Genomic DNA, 24,452 nt, shown 5'->3' with positions numbered 1-24,452 from the left:
CCTAAATGACTTGGTATACTATAAATGTCTTCACATTCCTAAAATTTATTGATTTTCAAAAATGAATTTGCTTTCTAAAAATGACCTCACTCAATAATGTCTCATTTTTTGGGTTGATACAAAAGTTGTACATATATATATATATATATATATATATATATATATATATATATATATATGTATGTGTGTGTGTGTGTCTGTGTGTGTGTGTACAAAACTAAACACACTAAACTTATCATCCTTCATATTCTTGGATGTAGGTACACAAAATTTAGTAACCAAAGTAACCAAACAGAAAGACAGCGTCCTTGCTATTGTCCACAACATTGGGAACAAATAAGTAAAGACAACAGCCTTTACGGGAACTATCCCGATTTAAAATAGACCCACGGATGTGGGACTCTCGTCTTTCTCCTTTAAGTCGATGTTTTCCTCTGTTTCAAACTTTCAACCTGTTGCTGAGGCGCCTCTTAAATACCCGGGCAGGTCTGTACTCCAGGCTGTGAGTTAAGCACCTACTCCAGACTGTGGAGGGCAGCAGTACACTTCACAGTGTACAGCCGGCCGGAACGTCAGTAGAAGAAGAAGGTACTACCGGATGTCGGAAGTGGAGGCAGAAGAACAAGCGAAGAAGAAGAAAAACAACAACATCAAGAGATCGACATGGCCGCCGACAGTGATGTGAGTTTCTTTAGCCCAGTAGCTTCGTTAAGAACAGCGCAGTTTTCCAAACGAGCGTCACACAACAGCAAGTGAATTCATGTCAAATGTGTTTGCGCGTCTCTTGCAGCCAGAGTCGGAGGTGTTTGAGATCACCGACTTCACCACCGCGTCAGAGTGGGAGCGGTAAGAGACGCATCTCTCTCAAGACAAACACTGCACATTGAGATGTAAATATTAGTCATATTCAGCAGCTACCGCAGCGCCTCGCCGCCACAGTGACACGTCCACATAGTGGTTTTCTCCGGGCCCGGATCCGTCCGCTTCAGCGCGGCTGTAACGTCACCGCGCAGACACGCACCGGACATTAGTTTGGTGGCTGCAGCTGATTTTCAGCCCTGCTCGGTGCTCGACTCTTGTGTCTGTGTTCAGCATCCAGCTGGCAGCTTCTACCTGAAACTGTCTGGTTTGGGGTTTAATGACTCCTACCGTCATGTTTGCTGTATTAGATATCTGACAAGTTGATCTTATAATAATCATAATTTTGGAAACTGATTTCCCTGAAAAAGGAAAGTAAAGTTCACCTAAAACACAAAAAACTTGTGCTAACTGTTAAGTTAACTCAAAGATTAGCTGCATTTACTTAAATTTGTGAAGTTGTCGCAATTTAAAAATGACAAGTGAAACTATTTTGTTCTTTCTAAGTGCTAGAAAGTCCTGTAAACCAAGTTAGTCTGCTTTGCCTTCAGTTGAATACACATATATAGCACAGTAAACCTGCTTCACTGAAGTTGCTAAAATTTAGAAAGACTGATTTAATTAAACTTTTCATTTTTAAGTTGCAACAACTGCACAAAATCTAGTAAATGTAACTACAGTTTAAGTCAAGTTAAGAATTAGATATAATAGTTATGTTTACTTCCAGTTTTTAAGGCAGTCAGTGTAGTGTTGAAGACTTTTTCCTCATCAATATGTGTTACTCCTACATCAACCTTACTCAGACCCTCCAAGGGACTGTATTTTATTTATCAGAGGAGAGGAGTGGCTGGGATGTTACTTTTTTTTCATCCCCCCCCCCCCCAAAAAAAAGCTCTTAATGTATTTCCCAATCATTCCCTCCCCTTCCACCATAAATAACTTCTTTTTTTTGTATTCACACCACATCTATGTTGTATAGGAGCCAGTGCAAAAAGCATCCGAACAATCATCAGAACAAACATTTAATTTCTTAAGCAATATGCAAATCCTCCTAAAAATAAAGGACTGTTGAAGACTTTGCTTTCGTTTTTACGTTTCCCAACTGTGATAATTGGTGTGATTTTGCAGATTTTTATAGAAAACATGCTTTTCAAACCGGCTTGTGGGATTTGGGGTTCAGAGATTATTTTAAATAAATACAAAATGATGCTATTTAAGATTGTATGTCCTTCACCTAAGTCAAAATAAAAGCTTATATTTTAAAATGCCTGACCTGTTTTGCACCACACCTTGCCCCCTTCCAAATAATGAACAGCCCCTAACCACCGAGGGAGGCGTTATATCAACAGGTGGGAAACTCATCAATGAGGAAATGTATGTCGACACAACACAGGGAGCATTTTTACGTTACAAAGATGTTTAAAAACAACTATGGCAAATGGTGAAAATGCATTAGGGAACTGTGTATATCCAGCCAAACCCTGTTGCTGACTGTTAAACTTTGATCTACTTGAAGGTTTGTGTCCAGAGTTGAAGAATTACTAAATGACTGGAAGCTGATGGGGAACTCAGCAGGACTTTCGCCTCCTGAGAAGGTAAATGTGTCCTCACAAGCCTTCAATTATTCAGCCGAATCACACCAGTGAGCAGGGCGCTGCCATTAATCTTCACTCTTACGATGCGTCATTATTTTATCACAGGGTGAATACACCAGCGGCACCTGGGGGGAGAAGTCTCAGGATATTAATTTTGCGGACTTTAAGTTCTACATAACTCATTACTTTCTGAAACAAGAATGTGAGAAGGACAATGGGAAGGACAAGCCTGAGGAAGGTACAGTTATGTTTGCATGTGTTAAGTTAATAGCAATATTTTAGCAGTCTCACTTTAACCTCTTGAAACATGGAGCAACGTCACTTTTCCTGTGCACCTTTAACAAGTATATAAATCTTTGAACCCTGAGCAAATTAGCATGATGTCTTTTGAGAAACATGAGAAAAAGGCAATGGGAAACCTGGTAAGGAAGGTTCCACAAATTGCAAGAAATTAATAGATTTAGAAAATCTTTTTATAAAGCGATGGAAAAACTATATTTATAATCATTATAATTATATATTAAAAATTGTGTTACATAATTATTATCATTTTTTAAGCAACTTTCAAGGTAATTTTGTTTTTATGCTTTCTTTTTCTTGTTTTTTATTTTAAAACTAATTTTAATGTAATTTTCTTGTGTGTTTTGCTAATTTCTTGCTATTTTTGGGGTAATTTCTCTTTTCATTGCTCAATGAATTCTATCCATGTTTTTGAAAGTAATCAAACCAATTTGCGTAAGTTTTAAAGGATTAACTTAATATTTACGGTATTGTATTTGTGTGTGCTTTTTTTGTTACATTTGTGTGTAAGTGTTGCTTTGCGGCATATTCATTTTCTACAGTAAAGTCCTAAAGCCTAAAACGTTGTGTTTAAAGAAACTGACTGCGTCACTCTCTTTGAAAGAGACTTACTGAGTCTTAAAATCTTAAATGGCACTGAAAGGTTATTAGACAAGTGAAAAATATACTTAATTCAGTCAATAAATACTGCTGCTTGTTAAGTAAGTAGAATGGATTATAATAAGAAATCAAAAGATTCTGCAGTTTTTCCCCCTTTACCAGTTTTTTTAAAAAAAAAAAACCCAAACAAACAACAACTTTCTATTTCTTGGTCCTCACAATTCACAATTTATATTTTCCCCTATTTTCTCCACATAACATTCCCTGTTCATTTCTAATTTCCCTTATGCATAGATCATAGGGAATATTGCCTGAAGACATTTGTTAATAAAAGAAGGCAAAATTTGACAGGTGAAAGAATGCACAGACAGTACAATTCAGCCCTTTATTACCCGATGTTTAACACAATTCTCCGTGTGTCCAGATGCCTTCCCCGTGGCAATGCAGGACCTTCTGTGTATGAACAACGACTTCCCTCCTCGAGCCCACTGCCTGGTCAGATGGTGAGTTATCATTCATTATGTTTTCATGCAAGAAGAAATCAGGTTATGCTGATAACTGTGTGAAAAGGTGTTTGTTTACCTGTTTACCCGCAGAATGTTCCGGGTGTTATTTTTGAGCATGTCACAGCTTTTGCAGTCTTTTCTTGCCCCTGTCCCAACTTTTTTTGGAACATGCTCAGAATAAGTGACGAGGACTCATTGCTTGTCCGTTTCCTGAATGTTCAGCATCTCCTCGAGTGCCTGTTTTACATGCTCTGCTCTGTGAGATCTGCAAAACTGATGAGCATGCTGCACTGCACGCTTTAAAACAAAAGTGGAGTCAATCCAGTGTGCAGTGAGGCCAAGCAGTGACATTTCGCTAACACCAGAACTCCAAATGTTTGCAATAGCAGTTGCATCTGACAAAAGAGGTACGTAGGTGGTCACTTACCTTTTTGTAAAGCTCTGGTAGGGCATTCTCTGAAATGTTGAGTGTCATACTCCAAAAGCTCCAAAGGCTGCAAAAACCTGCATTTTCTGCCACAGCGATGGGCTGGTTGTTCAAAGCGATGTATTCATTTACCTTCTCTGTGATATTTTTTTCCCTTCTTGCTGTCACAAGGAATTTTATTCTCTCCTTTTTCATTCAAACCTTTAAGTAAGACTCGAGAAGACTTGGGAAATAAATTGGGAGATATTACTTTCAAAATGCGAGAATGTTTTTGGCTTCCCTTTTAGGACGCACTGTCTTTGTTCTGATTCATTTACTTCATCAACGATTGAACGTGACAGTTATCTTTAGTCTTTGTAGTTGTTTGATAGCCACAGATCAATAAAACAGTCTGCATTGTTTGAAGTTTGACTGACTTTGGGCACAAAGATTTCTAACTCACTTGTCTGACCCTGCATATGAAAAAAAAAAGCATTGAATCCTGGGAATATACTGCCTCAGAAATGCAAACTGGTGTGGATTGAGAGCGAAGTGGAGGAGAATGTGATGCTGATGTTAAATGTTCTGATGTATCTGTGGCGACAGGTACGGTATACGAGAGTTTGTGGTCATCAACCCTGGAGCCAACTGCGAGGCTATCATCAGCGAGTCAAAGTGCAACCTGCTCCTTAGCTCAGTCTCCATCGCTCTGGCCAACAGCGGCTGGTGAGTTGCTTTCCACACTGAAGGCAGCGGGCTTTTCTCTGAACCCCAAATTCCTCCCGATGGCTGTTTCATCTGTGTGATTATATGTAAATGTGTGCAGATCCATTTACCATATACCATTACATTAACGTCCTCATTGTAATGCCTCCTCCTCTCTGTCTTGTGCACTCAGCCAGGTGCCGATGTTCGTGCAGATCCAGCAGAAGTGGAGGCGGGTGTATTCTGGAGAGTGCCAGGGCCCGGGTGTGCGCACTGACTTTGAAATGGTCCACCTCCGCAAGGTGCCGAGCCAGTACAACCACCTGTCTGGCCTGCTTGACATCTTCAAGTCTAAGATAGTAAGTGCTAAGGAATAAGACACATTAACGCACGCACGCGCGCACACACACACACACACACACACACACACACACACACACACACCCATATGCAGAATCACTTAAAGGATTTAGGGTGATAAAATAGCAGAAATTGAATTAATAAATATGTTTTTTTGTGTATATATCACCTGAAAATAGGAATCTTTGTGTTGTTACCTTAGAATGAGCCATTTATGCCTATTTAGGGAGCAGGTCCTCGTCTACGGAGATCGTCATGTTAACCGCCATATTTCTACAGTAGCCCCAAAAGGACAAACCAAACACTGGCTTTAGAAAGGACCATTTGTGTTTTTGCCTCATCCACCGTAGTTAGCTGTTCCACCACAAGAACTTTTGTTTTGTTTGGTTTTCTTTTTTCTTTTTTTTTACCAGTTTAAGTTACCAGTTGTGTTTGTTTTGGAGAGGAGGAGACCTTTGTGGATAATACTGATGACTAATGGTTCCTGGGTGTATTGTTTCTTTGGTTCCAAAGTTTCTTTAACAGTTTGGTCAGAAAGAGCTTAATCATCTTGTCTTTTGTTTTTATTTTCCCCTCAGGGTTGTAACCTTTCCCCTCTACCTCCCATCAACATTGCCATCCGTTTTACCTACATTCTCCAGGACTGGCAGCAGCATTCGTGGCCACAGCAACCTCCAGGTAGGTAAATACAAAACAGAGGCTGATGTAGTTACACATTATGATTAAATAATAAATGTCTTTTATCACATCTGGGGGAATCGATGGAAAGCAGTGTTGATATTATTGCAGACAGCCACAGATAAATGCATGTATGGGAAATCCTGCTTGATATCAGAGTACAATAATATATTATTGTGATTAAAAAATCTAACAGTTATAAATGCAATATCATTAGGGTTTTGCAATAAATGTCATTAAATTATGTCAAAGGTGGTTACACATTGATGTACAAATATTCAAAATACATACATACAGACATGTTTCACATATTTTCCACCAGTGACACTGAAAATGTCTGAAAGTGAATTTATGTGCAGTTGGTATCGATTGGGAAAGATGACAGATGTAGAAGGTGTCTCCTGTCTCGTCCATTGAATGCTTTAGCTCCTGTAAATGCGTCATAACCTTTTGGTTGACTTCCTGGATGGGGCATGCCGTACATAAATATTTTGTTTTTGATGACAGATTTACCGCCTTGTATATTTTGTTTGGCTTTCTGGCAGACTTTGACACACTCCTTGGAGGTGAGGTGGGAGGAGTCGAGTTTGGGAAGCTTCCATTTGGAGCCTGTGAGGAGCCAATCAGGTAAGGGCATTGCAACTCAGATGACAACACATTTCAAAAACTTGCAGTACACTACAAACCAAGCTGAAATTGTTTTGTCTTTAGTACTGATGTATGTGAGATCCCAGCTCAATATTTTGGTGCATGAGGGAGGTTGTATCTTTTTGTTTCTGTTTGTTTATGTGTTTTTTTAGTTGCATTCACTTTCTGCAGAAATACCTCCACTTCAGAACAGAACATATTTTTCTTTTCAGGGTCCATTTTCTCCGTCCTCCACAGACTTAAGTTTCTCTCAACCTTTTTTCATCATGTGGGCAGGTGGGAGGTGGGAGGAGGTTGTATCTTTTGTTTTTGTATGTTTGGGGTTTTTTTGTTGCTGTTTTGCTGTGTTTGCATAAAAATAAAAACAGTTGAGCTAAAACTGTAAAAAAAATGTTACACAGTGAATGTTTTTATCTCTTAAGAAAGCAAAATTATTTAGTGTCTGTTTTTGGATGTTGCAGTGAGCTTCATCTTGCAACCACTTGGCCTCAGCTGACAGAAGGGATAGTTGTGGATAATGATGTCTACAGGTAAGAGTTTCCTGGATTTGCAGAGCTTTCATAAATGGTTAGATGACAGTGTATTTTGTTTACTCATTAAGATTTTTTAAAACTTGTATTTGTTCTTTTTTGTTTATGATATGAATGTTTACAGGTTGCTGTAAACATCATTTTTCTTAGGGAAACAATAAAAAGCATGATTTAAAAAATAGCTAGATGGAAACTTATTCATGCCATTACACAGCAGCAGTGCACAAAGATGTATGCTAAAACAAATGCCAAACACAGGTACTAACAGGGTGCAAAACAGCATCCTCGTCTTCATCACAGCCTCCAGAGAGTCCAGCTCAGCTCCTCAGCTGGTCTTTTTAATCTATGTCTATGGCCGTCCTGTTCCATCCCCAACACACCGCAGCATAAAAGCTAGCGCTGGCCATCTCAGACTAATGCAACTTTTGTAGCATCTTGTTGCAGACGTCAAAGCCTCTTAACTTCCATGGGAAGTAGAGTCAGCTCTGGCCCTCTTTGTAACTCCGTATCATTAACGTCTGCTAGCAAACAACCCCAAAATACCTAAGAGCTGATTTGTGTCAGGATGCATTGTTGTTTATAGATGGTAAGCTACAGTTATTAGCAGAGTTTTGTTAACACTGCACCTTAGTGCCCCTGCCAGCTCAAACACTGGCCCTTTCACTTAGAATATTGAAAGATTTTGATTTGTGATTTGACCTTTTCTTCATTTAAATGAATAATTAAATAAATAACTTGCTGTGAAACTGAATTTACATGATTTTTAATAGATAACAGTAAATAAATAATATTTGTGACCTCAGTAGTGTTTTCTCAGATTTAGTCTGTTGACCATAATCTGAACAGAAATTTGGACCAGCAGCATGCTTTATGATTTAACCAAATATACACTCTCTTTTTTTATGACTCGGCAGTGACCTCGATCCTCTCCAAGCTCCTCACTGGTCAGTCCGAGTCAGGACAGCTGAAAACCCTCAGTGTTTACTGGGTAAGGTTAATCCATTGGTGTCCAGTGGACATTACAAAGCATAACCACAATTCAGTTCCTCTTTTTGAGCTTTTCAAACTGTGTGTGGGTCGCATCTTCTTGCAGGAACTTTTCCAAACCATTGATAGCTCCAGTGCAACCTTTGCTGATACACAAATACTGAAACAGCCAAACTTTTGAGAGCTTAACGCGGAGGCGACCTGTTAGATTAATTATTACACAGCCTCCGGTCCATAGTCGCGTGGTCGTTCACACCAGGAGTTCATTTCTTTGCAACTTTCAGCAGCGATTCTCCGTCTCTGCTCTGCTGTCTTCTAATCACACAGAGGGCTCTGTCCCTGCTTGCCTCTGTGTAACTGTGTCTGTGAGCATGTGTGTCTCTCTTCCTCGGTTTAGACACAACTGTAAGGCATTGTGGAAGAACTGGATACATATTTTATCATTTATCATGATTAAATCATTCACATCATATCCAATATGTCCTTTGTATCTCTCATATGAGAGTATTTAATGTGTTTTCCTGTTAGATTCACTCGTGACTTGCGGAAAAACTAGACCAGACACCAAAACTATTGCTGCACATTGATGTTCAATATGTCTTTGTTGAAAAGCAAAACAAGAGACTGTTAATGCCTAATAGGGTCCATATTACCCTTAAAAGCAAATAATTGCATGATTTTGTACAGTAGTTGTAACAATGGGCATCATTCATCGAGCTCTTAAGAAGAAATTTCTTCTTAAAACCCACTTAAGCAGTTTATACGAAGAATCTGACATTCACCAATGTTTTTGTATTGGGATTTGTTCTGAGGTAGGAACAGAAGCTAAGCACACGGGGAAGCTTTAGCCCGCATGTTGTGCTGACATGTTTGTACAGAATAATGAATTATTGTGTTTTCTCCAATTCTACAATTATATAATATTTTAGGATTTATATTACAACAACATTTTTTATAATTTATTGTATTTTTTAACAATATTTTCATGATTTAAAAAAAAGATAAAAATTCCCAACAATACTTCAGTTCACATCAGTTATGTTAATAGGAACCATGCCAACTAACAGTCTTTGATCAGGCTAGAAAATATCATAAGTGGGTCAGACGGGCGGGACAAAAAGTGAAGAGGCAGCGTTCAGTTACAGAAAATGGTCTCTCTTCACCCTCTGTCCCGCTCTCTCTTTCTCTCTCTGAATACGCACATGTACTCCTTACACAGCGCTGCAGCATTTGTCTCTGTCCTCTGTCCTAACAGCTGTGCTACTATAATTACACATAGTTTGCAGACATGGGATTCATCATTTAAAAACACAGCGATGAACAATTCTGGGTTTTAAGAACATGTCCTGAAAAAGACGTAGACTTTTCCTAAGAACAAATTTAAGAAAAAACTTAAGATATTGGTGAAGCCCAATAACTTCAGCAAGATAAATAATTTTGGGGGGGCAGTTTAATCAGTGTTAGAAAAAAAAAACTCTTTTTCTCTTCCCACACAGGTGACTTTCTGACAGAGTTCTTTAAGCTCTGCTCTAGAAAGGAGTCTACAGAGGATGTTCTGGGACGAGGATTGGCTGAAGAGGAGGGCAAAGGTCAGCTCACCGGCTGTATTGTTTAACACTGGAACTACACTCGTTAATTGTTTTTCACTATAAAGTCACTACGCTAACCGTAGTATAAATAATGGAAACTAGTGCATCATTTACTGGTTGTGAAATGTTTGCATAGTCTTCTATTACTCACCTCTACAACTCTAAGTACTGATGTTCCCTCAGTTATACAGTATACATTATTTATACAGTATTGAATATTAGATAACTGCGGTGTGATTTTAAATCCTTTTTTCCCCCCCGCAGAAAATAGTGACATCACCTCTGCTTTATCGAAGCTGACAGAGCCAGCAGCAACAGTGCCAATTTCCAAGCTGTCTGTCTCCAATATGGTGCACAGTGCCCGAAAGCACATCCGCCGCCGCCAACGCATTGATGAGTCACCACTCAGCAACGATATCCTCAATTCCATCCTTCTCGTAAGAGCCATTCATGCTGACTGTTTTATATGGATATTGTTTCATAAAGACAAACATGACAACAGAAAATACAGCTTAGAAACATTCTCTGATAACAGATTTAAAATACGACGTGCAGGAGAAATAAATCAGAAAATTCCAGTGTGCACAAAATAAAATAAAGCATTTAAACAAGCATGGGCCTTGAGATCTTGACTCTTATCCATCTTATTCAGTCTAACAATTCAGAACTGCAAAATTGATGAAAGTAGCATCTCAATATTTGAGTGCCTTGGTGCGATAGCTACACCTAAAATGAATACAGAAATGTAACCTTTGGAAACTGTGAAGCATTTATGCCAATTTAGTGCAACGACAGGATTAGGCTGGGGCAAACGTGTATGACAGGCAATAGGTTTTGAAACCGGGGGATCAGTTTTATGGTAATGTATATCAAATTGCACTTTTCTATTTAAATATTTGTGTTTTTTTCCCTTGCATGTCTCAGTATCTCTTCCCAGATGCTGCTGTGGAGAAGTCGTCAGAGAACAGCAAGAGCAAAACTACCCAGTCAAACGCCGGTGTGAAAGCAAAGCAAGACAAAAACAATGACGATGTAGGTTTGACACTTTCACACTGTGAAAAAAGGAGTGGGGCGCCAGACAGGTGACATGTAAGGTTTAAATTAGGGATGCATGATAATATTGACACGTCATTGGTGAGGGATGATATTGGTTTTACGATGAAATATCAGTATTGGCCAACATGCTGATATCTGCTGATATCACAACTAATATTTTTATTAATCTTTTTTTTAATTGTCAAAGTGAACATGTACAACACATCCACCCTAAGTTAAAGTATGTTTTCTATTTTGCACAGTGAACAAATATTACATACATCAAAAAGCATTGTATTTTATGTCTCCATCTGCTGGTGGGGCATCATGATAAGAGTATGTATAATCTGATGTTAATTCCATACAGAAGAGACTTGATCACTAAAATTATATTGAAAAAAAAAGTGGATATATCTATGTCATCATTGGTTATTGAGTTGTTATGTATCAGTATATCGGATATTATATAAAAATCAAATATTGTGCATCCCTGTTTTAAATCAAGTCAGGTTTTAGGGTCATTAATGCATGTTTTAAATAAGAAATTGTACATGTAGCAAACACATTTAAACACTGGAAAATTGTGAAAAGAGCTATAATCATTGCAGAACCATAACTATCATTTTAAAATGGCCTTTCAAAGAAAAAGGGGAAAAAAGCAACGCTTAAATGGAAAAAGCAAGATGCCGTGCAAACCTTAGCTGCATTCCCTGTGTTTAGTTGACAAGTATTTCCACACTCAATTCCTGATCTGAATTAAATTTTTCATAGCTAAATATACATGTTTAACCTGCTTTCCATCTCTCTGTGTACAGAACCTTTTCCTCCATCTGAAATCAGCGCCAAGCGACAGTCTGACTTACCGGCTGGCGCTTTGTGCATGTCTGGTCAACTATAACCATGGCGGGCTTCGTGCTGTTGCTCACCTCTGGCAGGAGTTTGTTTTAGAGTTACGTTACCGCTGGGAAAACAACTACCTCATCTACGGGTGGGTACAACACACACCTGGGCTGCTCTCATGTCCGAGACACACTGCCTGCGTGAGCATGATGCTTGAGTTTTTTGAGCTTGTACTCGTTGCCTTCGTTGGTTGCATTGGTTAGGTTTAGATGTGAGGAGTGAGATTGGTTGGGTTAAGTTGATCCAATCAGGCGCAGAGTAGGGGTCATGCCTCAACCACACGCAGTTCCCGGCAAACCATCAACAGGGCAAATGATCTGTTACAATATTAACAGGGTGCCCACAGACATGGAAAACCTAGAAAAGTCATTGAATTTCACAATCACATTTTCCAGGCCCAGAAAATTAATGGGACTAGTTCAAATCACTGAAAGTTTGGAAAAGTCTTGGAAATTTTTGTATCTAATGAAATAAATGACACTGATGTAACATAATGATAACATAATGGTTTCTGTAGCTGATGACGTAACGTAGCTCAAATATGTGTCGGACTGTGACAACGTTTTGGTTGTTCAACACAAAAGTTTCTCCATTTTCTCTCCACGTTTTGTCTCTCCTTTCATGTGCGCCCATTCAGCATGTCAAATAATTTGTAAGCATGTGGCTTTAGGAGAGAGGCGTACAACTTTAAATATCTTTATTTTGCATTAATTTTACTGCTGATTGTTAAAGAAAAAAGTCAAAACAGTTAAAAAAAGTAGTTGATGTAATTGCTCAGTCTATTAAAACAGTCATGTTTGCTGCTATGCACTCACTTCTTCTCTTCTCTGTGTTTCCTACACTGCAGACTGGCTGGTGGACCTCCAGATCTTCGCTGTTGTCTTATGCACCAGAAGCTCCAGGTAGCTATTTGTATAAAAGGAATACAGTGTGTTTTTGAGCTAAAACGATAGATCAAATTAATTCACAATGCACAGCAAATTAAGCAGTGGCTATTGCCATCTCCAGTGAGGAGAGGTGACACTGGGAGAGAATGTTGAATTTTAGGGCATTTCTCAGATTTAAGGATGTTTCTAGGATTTTGTACACATTTTTAGGATTTCAGGACATGTCTTAGATTTGGGAACTTTTCTAGAATTTCAAGACATTTCTCTGGTATCTTTTTTTTTTTTTTTTTTTAACCAGCTCTATTTATGATGCTGTTTTATGCACTCTGGCACCTTAATTAAACCAAAAGTCCCCAAAAAAATTCTCAGTCTGAATCACTTTATTTTTATTGCTAATTAGAAAATGGTTGGTTGGGGGGGGGGGGCTCTGTCACTCTGTCAGGGGCCAGATTTAGCCCACGGGCCTTAAATTGGGTATCACTGAGCTAGACTGTTATAGAGCTGTTTGTAATTGTTCTACTGACACCACGTATTTTTTTTGGTGAATTTTGGATTATTTAGAGGGAACAGGATTCCCTAACTTTAAATCTAACTTTATAAGCATAAATCAGAAGGACAATTAATTGTCCTGTTTCAGCAGTTTCATTAATCCCACTTGCTCTTTCTGTAACGGTTGTGTCCTGTCTGAATAAAGTTTTAAGTAACACTAATGCCTGTATGACATCAAGCCATCGCTCTAACAGAGAGATGACGACAGCGTTATTAAGACTCCCATGTCTGAAAAGGTTTCATGTTTCTGCATAGATGCTGAACTGCTGCATTGAGCGGAAGAGGGCCAGAGATGAAGCCCGCAAGGTGCTGGAGGGCAGCAGAGGGAGAGAGGGTAGGGGATCTGCTGGCTCCCAGAACGGCCGCCCAGTACCAGAGTCTGCAACAGCAACAGTGACTGCATCCACCTCAGCAAGGGAGGTGTCTCCGGGGAAATCCTGGGACTCGTATAGCGACAGCGAGGACGAGTTCTTTGAGTGCCTGAGTGACCAGGGGGAGATGGAGGCTCCGCATGCTGAGGCAGAGAAGGATGGCAGTAAAAGAAAAGCAGAGGGTAGGCTACATCCTCATAACAACATGACTCTGCTCAACTCTACAGAGCCTCTCTACGTTCCTGTCACACAGGTCAGAATGTTTCTGTTTCTGTCTCTTTCACTCATTTTCATACATATTCACAAAGTCTTTTAGTTTAAATGTATACGTATTAGTCATTATTTTATTGTATTATTTATTATTTCTGTATCATATTGATCTAATCTGTTTTTACTTGAACTTTTATTAATTGTTGTACTATGTCCATATCATCACATTACTGTATTTTATTCAAAATAAAATATATATTGAGAGAAAATTAGTAGTTACATAGAAGTGTTAATAAAGGGTCAGGGCTATACAAAGAATAATATAATGATAAAAGAAGAAAGAAAACCTTTTTGTAACATGAGTTACATTTGTTAATAAGTCATAGGGTTAAATAGTTATCATGTCATGGGAAGCAATCAAGAGTGTTAATATTTATTGATTTATCAGTTTTATTTCCCAGCCAGTGAGTGGAACCTGCAGATCATAGACAGACACAGGAAGCTGGTCAATTAAAAAGATACACTATTAATAAGTTTTTAAAAAAAACATGTATAATTTTGAATTGGTTTGAATTTTAATGTATTTCTTTTAGTAAATATTCTTGTTTATTTATTTATTTTTCCACACATTTCTTGCTCTTTTATGGGTCATTTCTTTTTAAGTTGTTCATTGCCAAGTTCATTCAAGGTCATTCTCAAGTTTCAAAAGGGTTAAAGAGAGACTTAAAGATATGCAAACGTATTCTTTTATGAGAAAATCTTTGAACAAAAGACACACAGTAAGTAAAATAGATTTTATCTTTGCATACTGTGCCAAATGCCCTTTGAAAGTCTAGAAATATCAGAAATTCATTTTTCAGTATTTGAGTAAGTAAATCTATTACATGCGGTCATGTGAGGTATGGAAAACAATTCTTTAGATCAGTTAAAGTTTTGCGCTCAAACCACAAATGAACAAAAACTCTCTCAAATGAGGCAACGCTTTAAGTGAATGGAAATACATTGATGTTGCTGTGTGTCTGTGCTGGATTTTCAGGAACCTGCTCCCATGACTGAGGATCTGTTAGAGGAGCAGTCTGAGGTACTGGCCAAACTGGGCACATCAGCTGAAGGTACCCACCTTCGTGCCAGGATGCAGAGTGCCTGTCTTCTCTCTGACATGGAGTCCTTTAAGGTGAATAAGCAGACATACACATATTCAATCTGTACTTGTATACACATTTACTGTCCACATGTATGTCCTGCGCACTCAATTTATTTTTATATTTGAGTGTTTAAGAGCATGTTGTCCATTAATCAGAAGGCTGGGTGTTCAATCCTCCTGTCCTCAAGTGCCCTCCAGAGGGTACTTTGCAGATTTCCAACCAGCTTTGTATCATTACAGTGTGGGTAGTATGTGTAAATGGTAAACCGCCTTGAACCTTTCTTTTTTTTCTTTTTTGGCAACATTTTTGTCTCCCCACCAGAGAGCAACCTTTTTCAAAGACATGGATGTATTTCAGATCAGTTTAATAAAACTTGTTTCCTCGCTTTCCAAAGGCAGCCAACCCAGGTTGTGTTCTGGAGGACTTTGTGCGCTGGTACTCACCCAGAGATTATGTGGAGGAGGAGGTGGTCGATGAGAAGGGTAACACGGTGGTGAAAGGTGAGCTCAGTGCCAGGATGAAGATTCCAGGAAACATGTGGGTAGAGGCTTGGGAGGCAGCCAGGGTAACACCTGCACGCCGCCAGAGAAGACTGTTTGACGACACTAAGGAGGCCGAAAAGGTAATTTTCAGTACAGCTGCACAGTACACCTACAACTGACATCAAAAGTCAGTGACTCAAGTAAGTTTACCAGAGGCCTGTTTCATAAAGCATGCTCATAAAAGGGAGGATTTAAGTCTAACACCTGAATAAAGGGACCTAACAAATCACTGGAGGCTACAGCAGTTCTATAAAGGTCAGTTCAAGTTCGCTGAGCCAGACTGACTGGAGTCATGTTCAAGTAGTCAAGATGATTGTGTGAGCACGCTATTCTTAAACAGCCCGGGAGGTCGAACATGAATCGAACCTGATATTCCATGGCACACAGCAGTGGTAAACAGAGAACATCTTATTACCAAAAAAAGGTATTACAGTAATACAGCTGCCAGAGATAAACCAGAGAGAAAGGCTGGTGAGAAACTGCTGATCAGATGAATGCATAAGTAGCAACAAAGTTAAAATTTAATGAAATATTTTTATACAGTTTAATTAAATATTGAGCACAATACATTCAAACAGTGAGAACAGATAACCTAGGTCAGTGACACTCAATTTACAACCCGCAGGCAGTGGTAGAGTTCTCAACGGGCCAAAGAAATTACAACACGAACCGACCCAACCTGACCCGCATAAGTTAAAGCCCAAACTCGCCCGGTGTGAGATCATTATATTAAACGCTGAGCCAGAGCCCCACCATATCAAACACAACAGTGATCGCATACCAAAGACAGCACCTGGATCATTTTCAACGTCTGTATGCCGCTATTTCAAACTTAGAAGCCACAATAATATTTTTAAACATAGTTTCCCATTGTGAAAATATAGGATAGACACACATGGATTTAGATGCCAAATTTTTGTTTGATTCTACATCTACAAATGCACTGTTAACTTTTCATGCACTGTTAACTTTTCATAAGTAATAATTAAATTTAGAGCATAGACCCACAGGTTTCATAACATGTATAATATAATGAAGTACAAAATGTGTAATTTATTGAATTTATTGAAGTTGATTCTCTATAAACCTATTAATTTTTGACTGAACGTGATTAATAAAGATCTATATTGTAATTTAAATAAAATGAAATAATAAATCCTATGACAGCATAACAGATAGTCTGTATTAAAATCATTACTCTTTGTTGAGTCATTCCTGTAGGAATTAGGCTTAGTCTGACAGTCAGCCTGCCCCTGATCAGGTCAGTGTCCCGTCATAAGTTGTCTCAATGACTGAGCTTGAACTATGATTATTTTGCTTTATGGACCTAAATAAACTGAAAATGTGCCAGACTAACCGAAATAAGTCTGGGTTATTTGGTAAACACGCTTTATGGAACAGGCCCCCAATGTAACTGGGAGAGAGCTGCAAATAGCAAAACAGTGCAGATACGTAAATGGTGAAAACTAAACCTGTTTTTTATTTACTGTCTTTTTCAGGTTCTCCACTATTTGGCTGTGCAGAAACCTGCAGATGTGACCTGCCACCTCCTGCCTTGCATTCTCCATGCAGCTATTTTGAAGTTAAAGGAGGAAGGTGAGTCAAGATAGTTTTGTTTTTTTCTTTCTAAAAAAGGGCCATGGCTTCTCTTCAATCTCTCTCTTTCAAATTAACACAATATTGGTGATTCAAGCAAGGTCACTTTGCATTTCTTTCATTCCCTTTAGAATGAGAAGAAGAGAAGAATTCCTGCTTGACCTCATATTTGCAATAAAGCTGTGTTTGGTTGCTGTAAGAAATGTGTCATTAAAGTAAATTAGTCAAATTTAATGTAAAAAAGGAGCGAGGGAATCGTGTTGTAATAATGTAGTATACTCTGCTGGAACAATATTTTAGAGTGGGATATAACACACGGACAGCTCATTCATAATTCTCTCTGCTTTAATCAGCTGTCTATTTTAACAGCCTCGTCATTGTGTTTTCTTCTCTACCCCCCCGTCTCTCTTTTGATCCGCTTGCTAACAGAATCGGTTGAAGACCTTCCATCAGTCAGAAAAAGTATTCAGCAAGCTACAAGTCAAGCCAGCAAGCTGCTGCAGCCCGTCAACCATGACTATAAGAAGTTAGAGGTCAGTGACAGACGGGGCCCTGAAATGAACTCCACATACTGTTCACATCTGGCACATCTCTGATGAAATAGAGTATTGTCTTTTCTCACTAATAGTATTGTGTTTTACTCACTGAAAATATGCTGAAGGCATTTTGTTTTTTTTTGTTTTTGTTTTTACTCTTTTTTTTAAATGTCAAGTGCACTTTTTAAAATATGATTTATTTCATTTTTTGTGTCTTATCTACAATTTTTGTTACATTGAATTGGTTTGAATTTATTTATGTGCAGATGGTGGTGGTGGTGGTGGAGGGGTGTTACTTATGCAGTTGTAACTGTAATTAATTGTAGCATTTTGTTTGACTTTAAGTACCAATAGAAAGATCATGAGCAATATACCAAAAAACTTGATTTCAACATTGTAACTATTGTTTTTAACTTTCAATCCAAAAAGTGGAAGAAAACTAAAGCAATCTTACATGTCTGGACCACACTCTACTTGTTAATGTGCTTGACTCAAAGCTTATTTCATGTGAAGTTCCTCCAGCTTCTGCTCTGACTACATGTATGTGTGAACTTTCTCTGTAGGATTTCATCAACCAGTTGATGGCCATGGAGACGGCCATCACCCGAGCTCGCTCGCTCAAGGCCAAGTTTGCGGTTTGTGAGGGCGGGAAGGGAGAGCACACAGAAGATCTAGAGAAGTATGTTCCACACAGCTTTGTCTGAACATCATGTCAGTGTGACACAGGGCGACATCATTTACAGTAGATCAGCTGTCCTGAAGGAGTGATTTGAAGGGGAATAGAGTACATGGTACAGATACGTTAACTTATTTTGCACATATCACTGACACTGCAGAGGTTAAAACTTTTGTATCACAGGCTACACAACTGAAGCACAAGTATTAAAGAATAAAGTCCACTGTAGACTATTCAAATTCTGTGTAAAGAGGAGTTAAAAAGTCATTTTCTATGACCTTTCACCTTAAAAAAACCCTATATATGCATGAACATTAGATGTCAAGAGGACGATGGTGGAGTGGTTGAGGGACCTTGAACAATGTTTTATCATGGCTGTGCACCCGCATGAATATTATTGAATGTTTCTAGTCAGCTGAGCTGCACAGCTGTGAATGAAAGAGTTTATATCATAACTTAGTCCATATATGCACATCAGTTGCACTGACTTATTTGCGAAGCCTAACAGCGATATTAGGAGAAACCGTTACTTTGGAAGCTAAATCAAGCTGTGACCAATTACCTGCCTAGTGCCACTGGACAGTATTACTGACTACACCAGCGCTCCTGGAATCATGATGTCTTTCTCAGGTTTGTCACCTCCCTGCTGGAAGAACCAGAGGTGCTGGTGATTGGAGCTGGCCAGGGGCCGGCTGGCAGCATCATCCACAGACTGTTCGTCAACTCTCAGAGGGTAAGCAGTCACACATTCCTGCTTCCTGTCACACAGTTCATCAGGGGTGGTTATCTCATTATATGGTTTATTGTAATATATGTTAAGATTTTCATGTAACTGGGTTTCATTTCATGTTTGAAAATAGGAGCAAAATTGGAGGCTAATAACATTAACAGTGTTGGGACAAAGTTCACTGCCCTGTAACTGGAGTCAAAGTATAAATACTCTGGGTCAAATATTACTCCAATACAAGTGAAAGTTGCTGAGTCAAATTATTACTTACGTTAAAGTACTGAGGTTCTTGCTTTTAAAAAAAACATAAGTATTCAAAGTTCTTTTTGCTGGCAGTATCATCCACAGACTGTCTACAAAAAAGTCTTCTTTTTTTAAATAAAAGGTCACCTAATCCTAATTGTAATCCTTTTCTTTCATTCCAGCTCTCACTGAGTTCTTGTGCTCATTCTTGGCACATTATTTCAGTCAGAAGTAAACAACATTTGTTTTGAAGAAAGCTAAAAGAAACCAAATATGTTGAAAGCAAAAACCTCCTTTATTTATCTGCAGATTTAAGTTGCCATGAAAGGTCAAAACACAGCAAATAGAGGGGAATCAAGTCCTCTCTGAGTAAATGATGCAACTCACAGCTTTTTAATTTCCATTTCAAGTTATATGTGCTGCCCCTTAGCATAACAATATATATGTATGTGTGTGCTTGTGAGGTAATGTGCAGTCCTTGGACCCTCTTGAGACACAAATATGTGCTTTTTCTTTTTTGTTGTACATTTTCTTTTTCTCCATCCGACTGTATTTTTGTGTTGTTTCTTCCCCCGCTGCTTACGTGAAGCTGGCTGACTTCACCAGTGACGAGGTAACCACAAGCAATGAGACTTTTCCCCCCAAATACCAGTTTACCTCTACCCTTAAATAGTCCCTCAGTAACTTTCAGCAAACACACACACACAGTTATACAAGTTCAGAATCAGAGTTTTGGACCCTAATGTTAATTGACCATGAAGACAAACATACAGTTTTTGAATATTTGTTTATTTGCAAATTCACAGTCAAGCACACAGAGACACAGACACACAGCCTCTCCTTCAAAGCTTCAGTCAGTTCCATAGATGACAACCCTTCGAGCAAATGAAACCCCTCAAGACCTTTCTAAAGCCCAAATACACCAGTACATCTTAACAGAAATGTATGTGTTTTATGTTCATTTTCTTTTATATTTCTCCGATGTGACCTGCTTTTAAAGCAAGGAATATTTGATGACATGGAGGTTTGAAAATCAAAATATTATACCTGTGGTAGCTTTAGTCTTGTTGGTCCTTTGTCGCAGTGTTAGAAAGCTGTGGTTTGATGTCCTGTAGCTCCAGCTCAACTACCAATATCAACCAATGGGCACATAGAACCAGATCACTTAAAGTCACTATACATTGTTTCTCCTCCCTTTACTGTCTTCAGATTTAGGAGGTTTGAGGAGTCATTTTATTTAGCTTCCCTTTTTCATTCTGCTGCTGAAAAATCTCAACACTGAGTTGTAATACTGGCAGAATTGGAAACTGAAGTACTTGAAAAGCTTGAAGCTAAACTATTATACTGTCATAGATGGACATTGAAATTAACAAAACTGCTAAAAAAGAAATGTTTTGCACAGCCCCCCCTAGAAAACTCCCATTACCGTTTGTGGGCTTTTATCGGGAAAATCCAGTGTCACAGCGTATGCCACATTTCTGCAACTTCACAAGTTTGATTCTTCAATGGCTCCTTTGTTGTATGTCATTCCCCTCCCTCTCCACCTGTTTCCAGTCCTCTCTTTCATCTGCCAAATTAAAGAGAAAATGCTAACAGAAAAGAGAGAATAAAATGATTGCTGTTTAGATTGCCAATTTATTCAAACATTGGTTATACTTTTTAAAATGGTATCTATTTAATGTAAAGAGGTGCATATCTAAAAGGGATTTATGTTGTGAGCATTAAGTTATAATCTCAGTGAGAATTTGGTTGCCATTGAATTTAATAACAATCCAGGTTTAGTTAGTTCATTATGTTGGGTTACTCTAATGAAATTACTAAGCTGAAGTAACTTTAAAAATGCCCCATCTATGTTCCTGCTTCCATCTACAGTAATGTCTTCAAATGACAGCATGTTATGTATGTTACGTAAAGGAGAATCTTGGAAGTTTCTGCTTTTCCTGGTTTGTCTGTATTTACTTCTCCTCACATACTAATTATTTGTAGCTTCTACTTATTCTCATTTTTATTTTTTACTTCTCTATTTATCTGCACTTATTTCTATCTATGCTGCTCCAAGACTTGAATTTCTCCTCTGGGAAATTAATTTATCCTACCTTAAAAAGATCGGATACTCGTAATTATACTGAGTTTGTTGTATAAAAGCTATGTATTTGTGAGCTTTTTTGAGTTAAGCCTTTTGTAGAAACCAATAGTCTTGGGGCTGAGTGCCACAGACAGGTAAGGGAAGTCAGGAAGTATTCAGAGACATGCTATATTACTGAACCTTTAAGTTTATTCATTCTGAAAATATAAATTTGAACCAGCTCACCTGTGTTTTTACCTTTTAACAATAGTATCAGACTGTAGTTTTTATCCTTTTATTGCTGGTGAGTAACATCTCATCTTTTCTCCACCCTCAGGCTGCCCTCTTGGCACCGCTGGATGAAGACTTGGAGCATGACAGGAAGTTGAGTGGAGGAAGTCATAAAGTGCCTGACTTCCCTTCTCCAGCAGGCAGGGAAATTCTGTTGCGTACATGTGTCCCTCGGCCAGCACCGTACTCCAAAGCTCTGCCTCAGCGGCTATTCTGTGTGTTGTTGAGGGAGGAGTTTAGGCTGGCAGGGGCCTTCTCTTCAGACACTTCCTTCTTCTAAGACCAAATGCCTATTACACAGTATTTTATCTGAAACCTTGCGCCAGTAGCTCATGATGATTAACACCTTGAAGCCAGAACTGGAAGAGCGTTGAATGTCAAGGGATGGCATAGTAAAATGGTTGTTTCTTTGTTGGTCCTATGTTGGTTAATGAGTTTGTGGGTACAAATGCTTGTTCAGTGAATGTTATTATTGGGGATGTCCCGATAACATTTTTTTGCCCCCATTCCCAATCCAAGTCATCTAATGTTTAGTATCTGCTGATACGGAGTCCTGATCCGATACTTCTGTTTTTCTAGATAATACATCTGCACAGTGCACACTTTAAGAAGGCTTCTTTAAAGTTATTAAAATCAATCCAATGTATGGCCTATGCTTGACAGTATGAATAAATGAACAGCTCTGCAGTGCATTAGCCATATCATTATTATTATTAATTTATTTCGCAAAATAAAGCATGAAATGATAAACCTTCCCTTTAATCTTTTTGGCCTGTCTGAGGAGATTCCCTCTAAATGCCCCTGTGTTTGTTGCTTTGATGCAGTTTGTGTCTCAGTTACCTGATTGAACTGTATTCCCTTGAATGTTTATTTTTGTTGTCCTCACGTCTTGTGGCGGATTAGGCTTCATCAACACATAAGTCATGTTGGCTTTTTGCTCGTGTTGGCATACTTACAGTGGTGAGTGAAGTTGTAGTAAGCTCCCCACAGCTTTGCTCTCCTCCTCTCTCCTCGAAGCAGGATGGAGAAACAGCATGCGTCAGTTGAAGGCGAAATGCTAGACTTTGACACTGAGCTCACATTTAAAAATTGCTCATAACTTTGGTAAATAATGTAAATAAACAGCCTCTTACTGCATTTTTGTTTAAGGTGTGTGGTGTTTTGAGGTGGGCTGGGCTCAGCCACTGCTTTCAGAGGCGTATGGAGTTTAACAGAGGGCAGAGACAGCTGATTAGAGGAGAGATGACAAAGGTTGCACTCGATGTTTTTGTGCATGAAAGTAAAACACCTGTGTGATAGCTGACGTAAAACAAAAGATCAGATCAGACTAAGATAAATATTCCCGGTCCCGATCAGTCAAAAAATGCCTTGATTGGCCTCGATAACATCGTACAAGATGGGATCAGGACATCCCCAGTTTTTAGTCAGGAGAGACATATCTGTGTTGGCTATATATCTCCAACAAACTGATGAGCATTGCTGAATGAAATTTCAAAGAGATCACTTTGTGTTGCTCAATTTGGTCCTAATGGTATTGCATTACATTGTGGTTACTTACTAAAATCTCTGTATCACTCAGGTAGTAGGCACATCCAGATTTCATGTACTACAGACTCACTGTGCATGATTTCAAATATCAAGCGTTTTTATAAAGAGGGAATTTAAAATGAAGTGTCACCAGATTTCATCTGTAGATGAGTGGGTGGCTTAAGACTGAGCTAAAAGATGCAAGTACTGCAATTACAAGTGAGGGGGTTTGGATTAACATCTTTTCATCTCCATATTGGTGACGCACTGCACCCTCACCCAAATAGTACATTCAGACCCCTTTTTTTTTTTCTCTCAGCTTTGGCCTTGCCAAAATACTGTAAGCATTTTGTCCACATAAGATGTTGCTCTTGTGTTGTGATGTGACTGGGCAAAAGAAACTTCCAAAATGGCATTGTTTTGGAATCCCATTATTGAACACATGCCAAGTGGTTAGCATAACTTCATAATATTCTTCTATCCTTGTGTTGTTGTGTGCAGTAAGGGTTTCTTGATCCTACTTGTTTATGTGCCAGTGGCATTTCAGCACAGGTTTATAGGCTGAAAAAGTTGCTGATACCTAAAACAAGTATTTTAGATTGGAATACTTGCTGATAACACATAAGTGCAATCCACAGGAATAGATCCTGCTCTGAAGTACAGTTACAAACTTAATAATGGAAAAATATACAGTGTACAGTACATGTCAATGCTGGTCCATAAAGTCCTCTAATCTAAAAATAAACACTGTTCTCCTGTCTGAATTAATCATTCTGGCTTGGCCGTGTGCACCATCAGGCATAGTCTACAGTGTTAACAGTTAGGAGGCTTGTTAGGTATCAAATCCTCTGTGCACCATAGAGATAAATAGAAAAAGGAAATGAATAAGGAATTATAATAATCAAATAAAATGAAATAAATCACATCCTTTGTCCATCCGTCTATCCATCAATTGGTGTCTGCTTATTCCGGCCTGGTCGCTGGGGCAACAGGCTCACCAAAGTACTCCAGACAGCCCTTTCCCTAGCTCCCTAATGCTCCTCCCAGGGGACCCCTATGTGTTCCCAGGCCAAATGAGATACATAATACCTCTAGCATGTTCTTGGTTGGCCCTGGGGCCTCCTACCAGTCGAATGTGCCCGAAACACCTCTTATGGGAAGCACCCAGTAGGCATCCTGATCAGAAGCCTGAACCACCTCAGCTGGCCCCTTTTGACATGAAGGAACAGCAGCTCTACTCTGAGCTCCCTCCGGATGTCTGAGACAGGATTTCCCCATCTCTAAGGCTCTCCCTGTCTCTAAGCCCAGCCACCCTACGGAAGAAACTCATCTCCACTGCTTGTATTCGCAATCTCATTCTTTCTCTTGCTACCCAAAGCTTGTGACTATA

The 24,452-nt window shown here is 38.9% G+C and overlaps 1 protein-coding gene across 1 annotated transcript; it reads left to right on the top strand.

Annotated features, from left to right (window-relative positions):
- Positions 1-608: 608 nt before the first annotated feature.
- On the top strand, positions 609-23,807 carry rab3gap1 (RAB3 GTPase activating protein subunit 1). Its single transcript, XM_042507490.1, has 24 exons — positions 609-681; positions 791-846; positions 2,375-2,453; positions 2,559-2,691; positions 3,778-3,856; positions 4,872-4,991; positions 5,164-5,329; positions 5,909-6,008; positions 6,554-6,635; positions 7,118-7,186; positions 8,101-8,174; positions 9,670-9,762; positions 10,027-10,199; positions 10,687-10,794; positions 11,613-11,785; positions 12,545-12,599; positions 13,389-13,757; positions 14,751-14,888; positions 15,254-15,481; positions 16,901-16,997; positions 17,427-17,530; positions 18,097-18,212; positions 18,840-18,942; positions 21,582-23,807. The coding sequence occupies exons 1-24, from the start codon at positions 664-666 to the stop codon at positions 21,813-21,815; spliced, it is 2,967 nt and encodes a 988-aa protein (XP_042363424.1). The 5' UTR covers positions 609-663; the 3' UTR covers positions 21,816-23,807.
- The last annotated feature ends 645 nt before the right edge of the window (positions 23,808-24,452 follow it).

Source organism: Plectropomus leopardus, chromosome 19, assembly GCF_008729295.1.
Source record: "Plectropomus leopardus isolate mb chromosome 19, YSFRI_Pleo_2.0, whole genome shotgun sequence".
In the NCBI taxonomy this organism is placed as follows: domain Eukaryota; kingdom Metazoa; phylum Chordata; class Actinopteri; order Perciformes; family Serranidae; genus Plectropomus; species Plectropomus leopardus.
The sequence above is the reverse complement of the archived record's forward strand: the minus strand, read 5'-3'. Positions and strand labels throughout refer to the sequence as shown.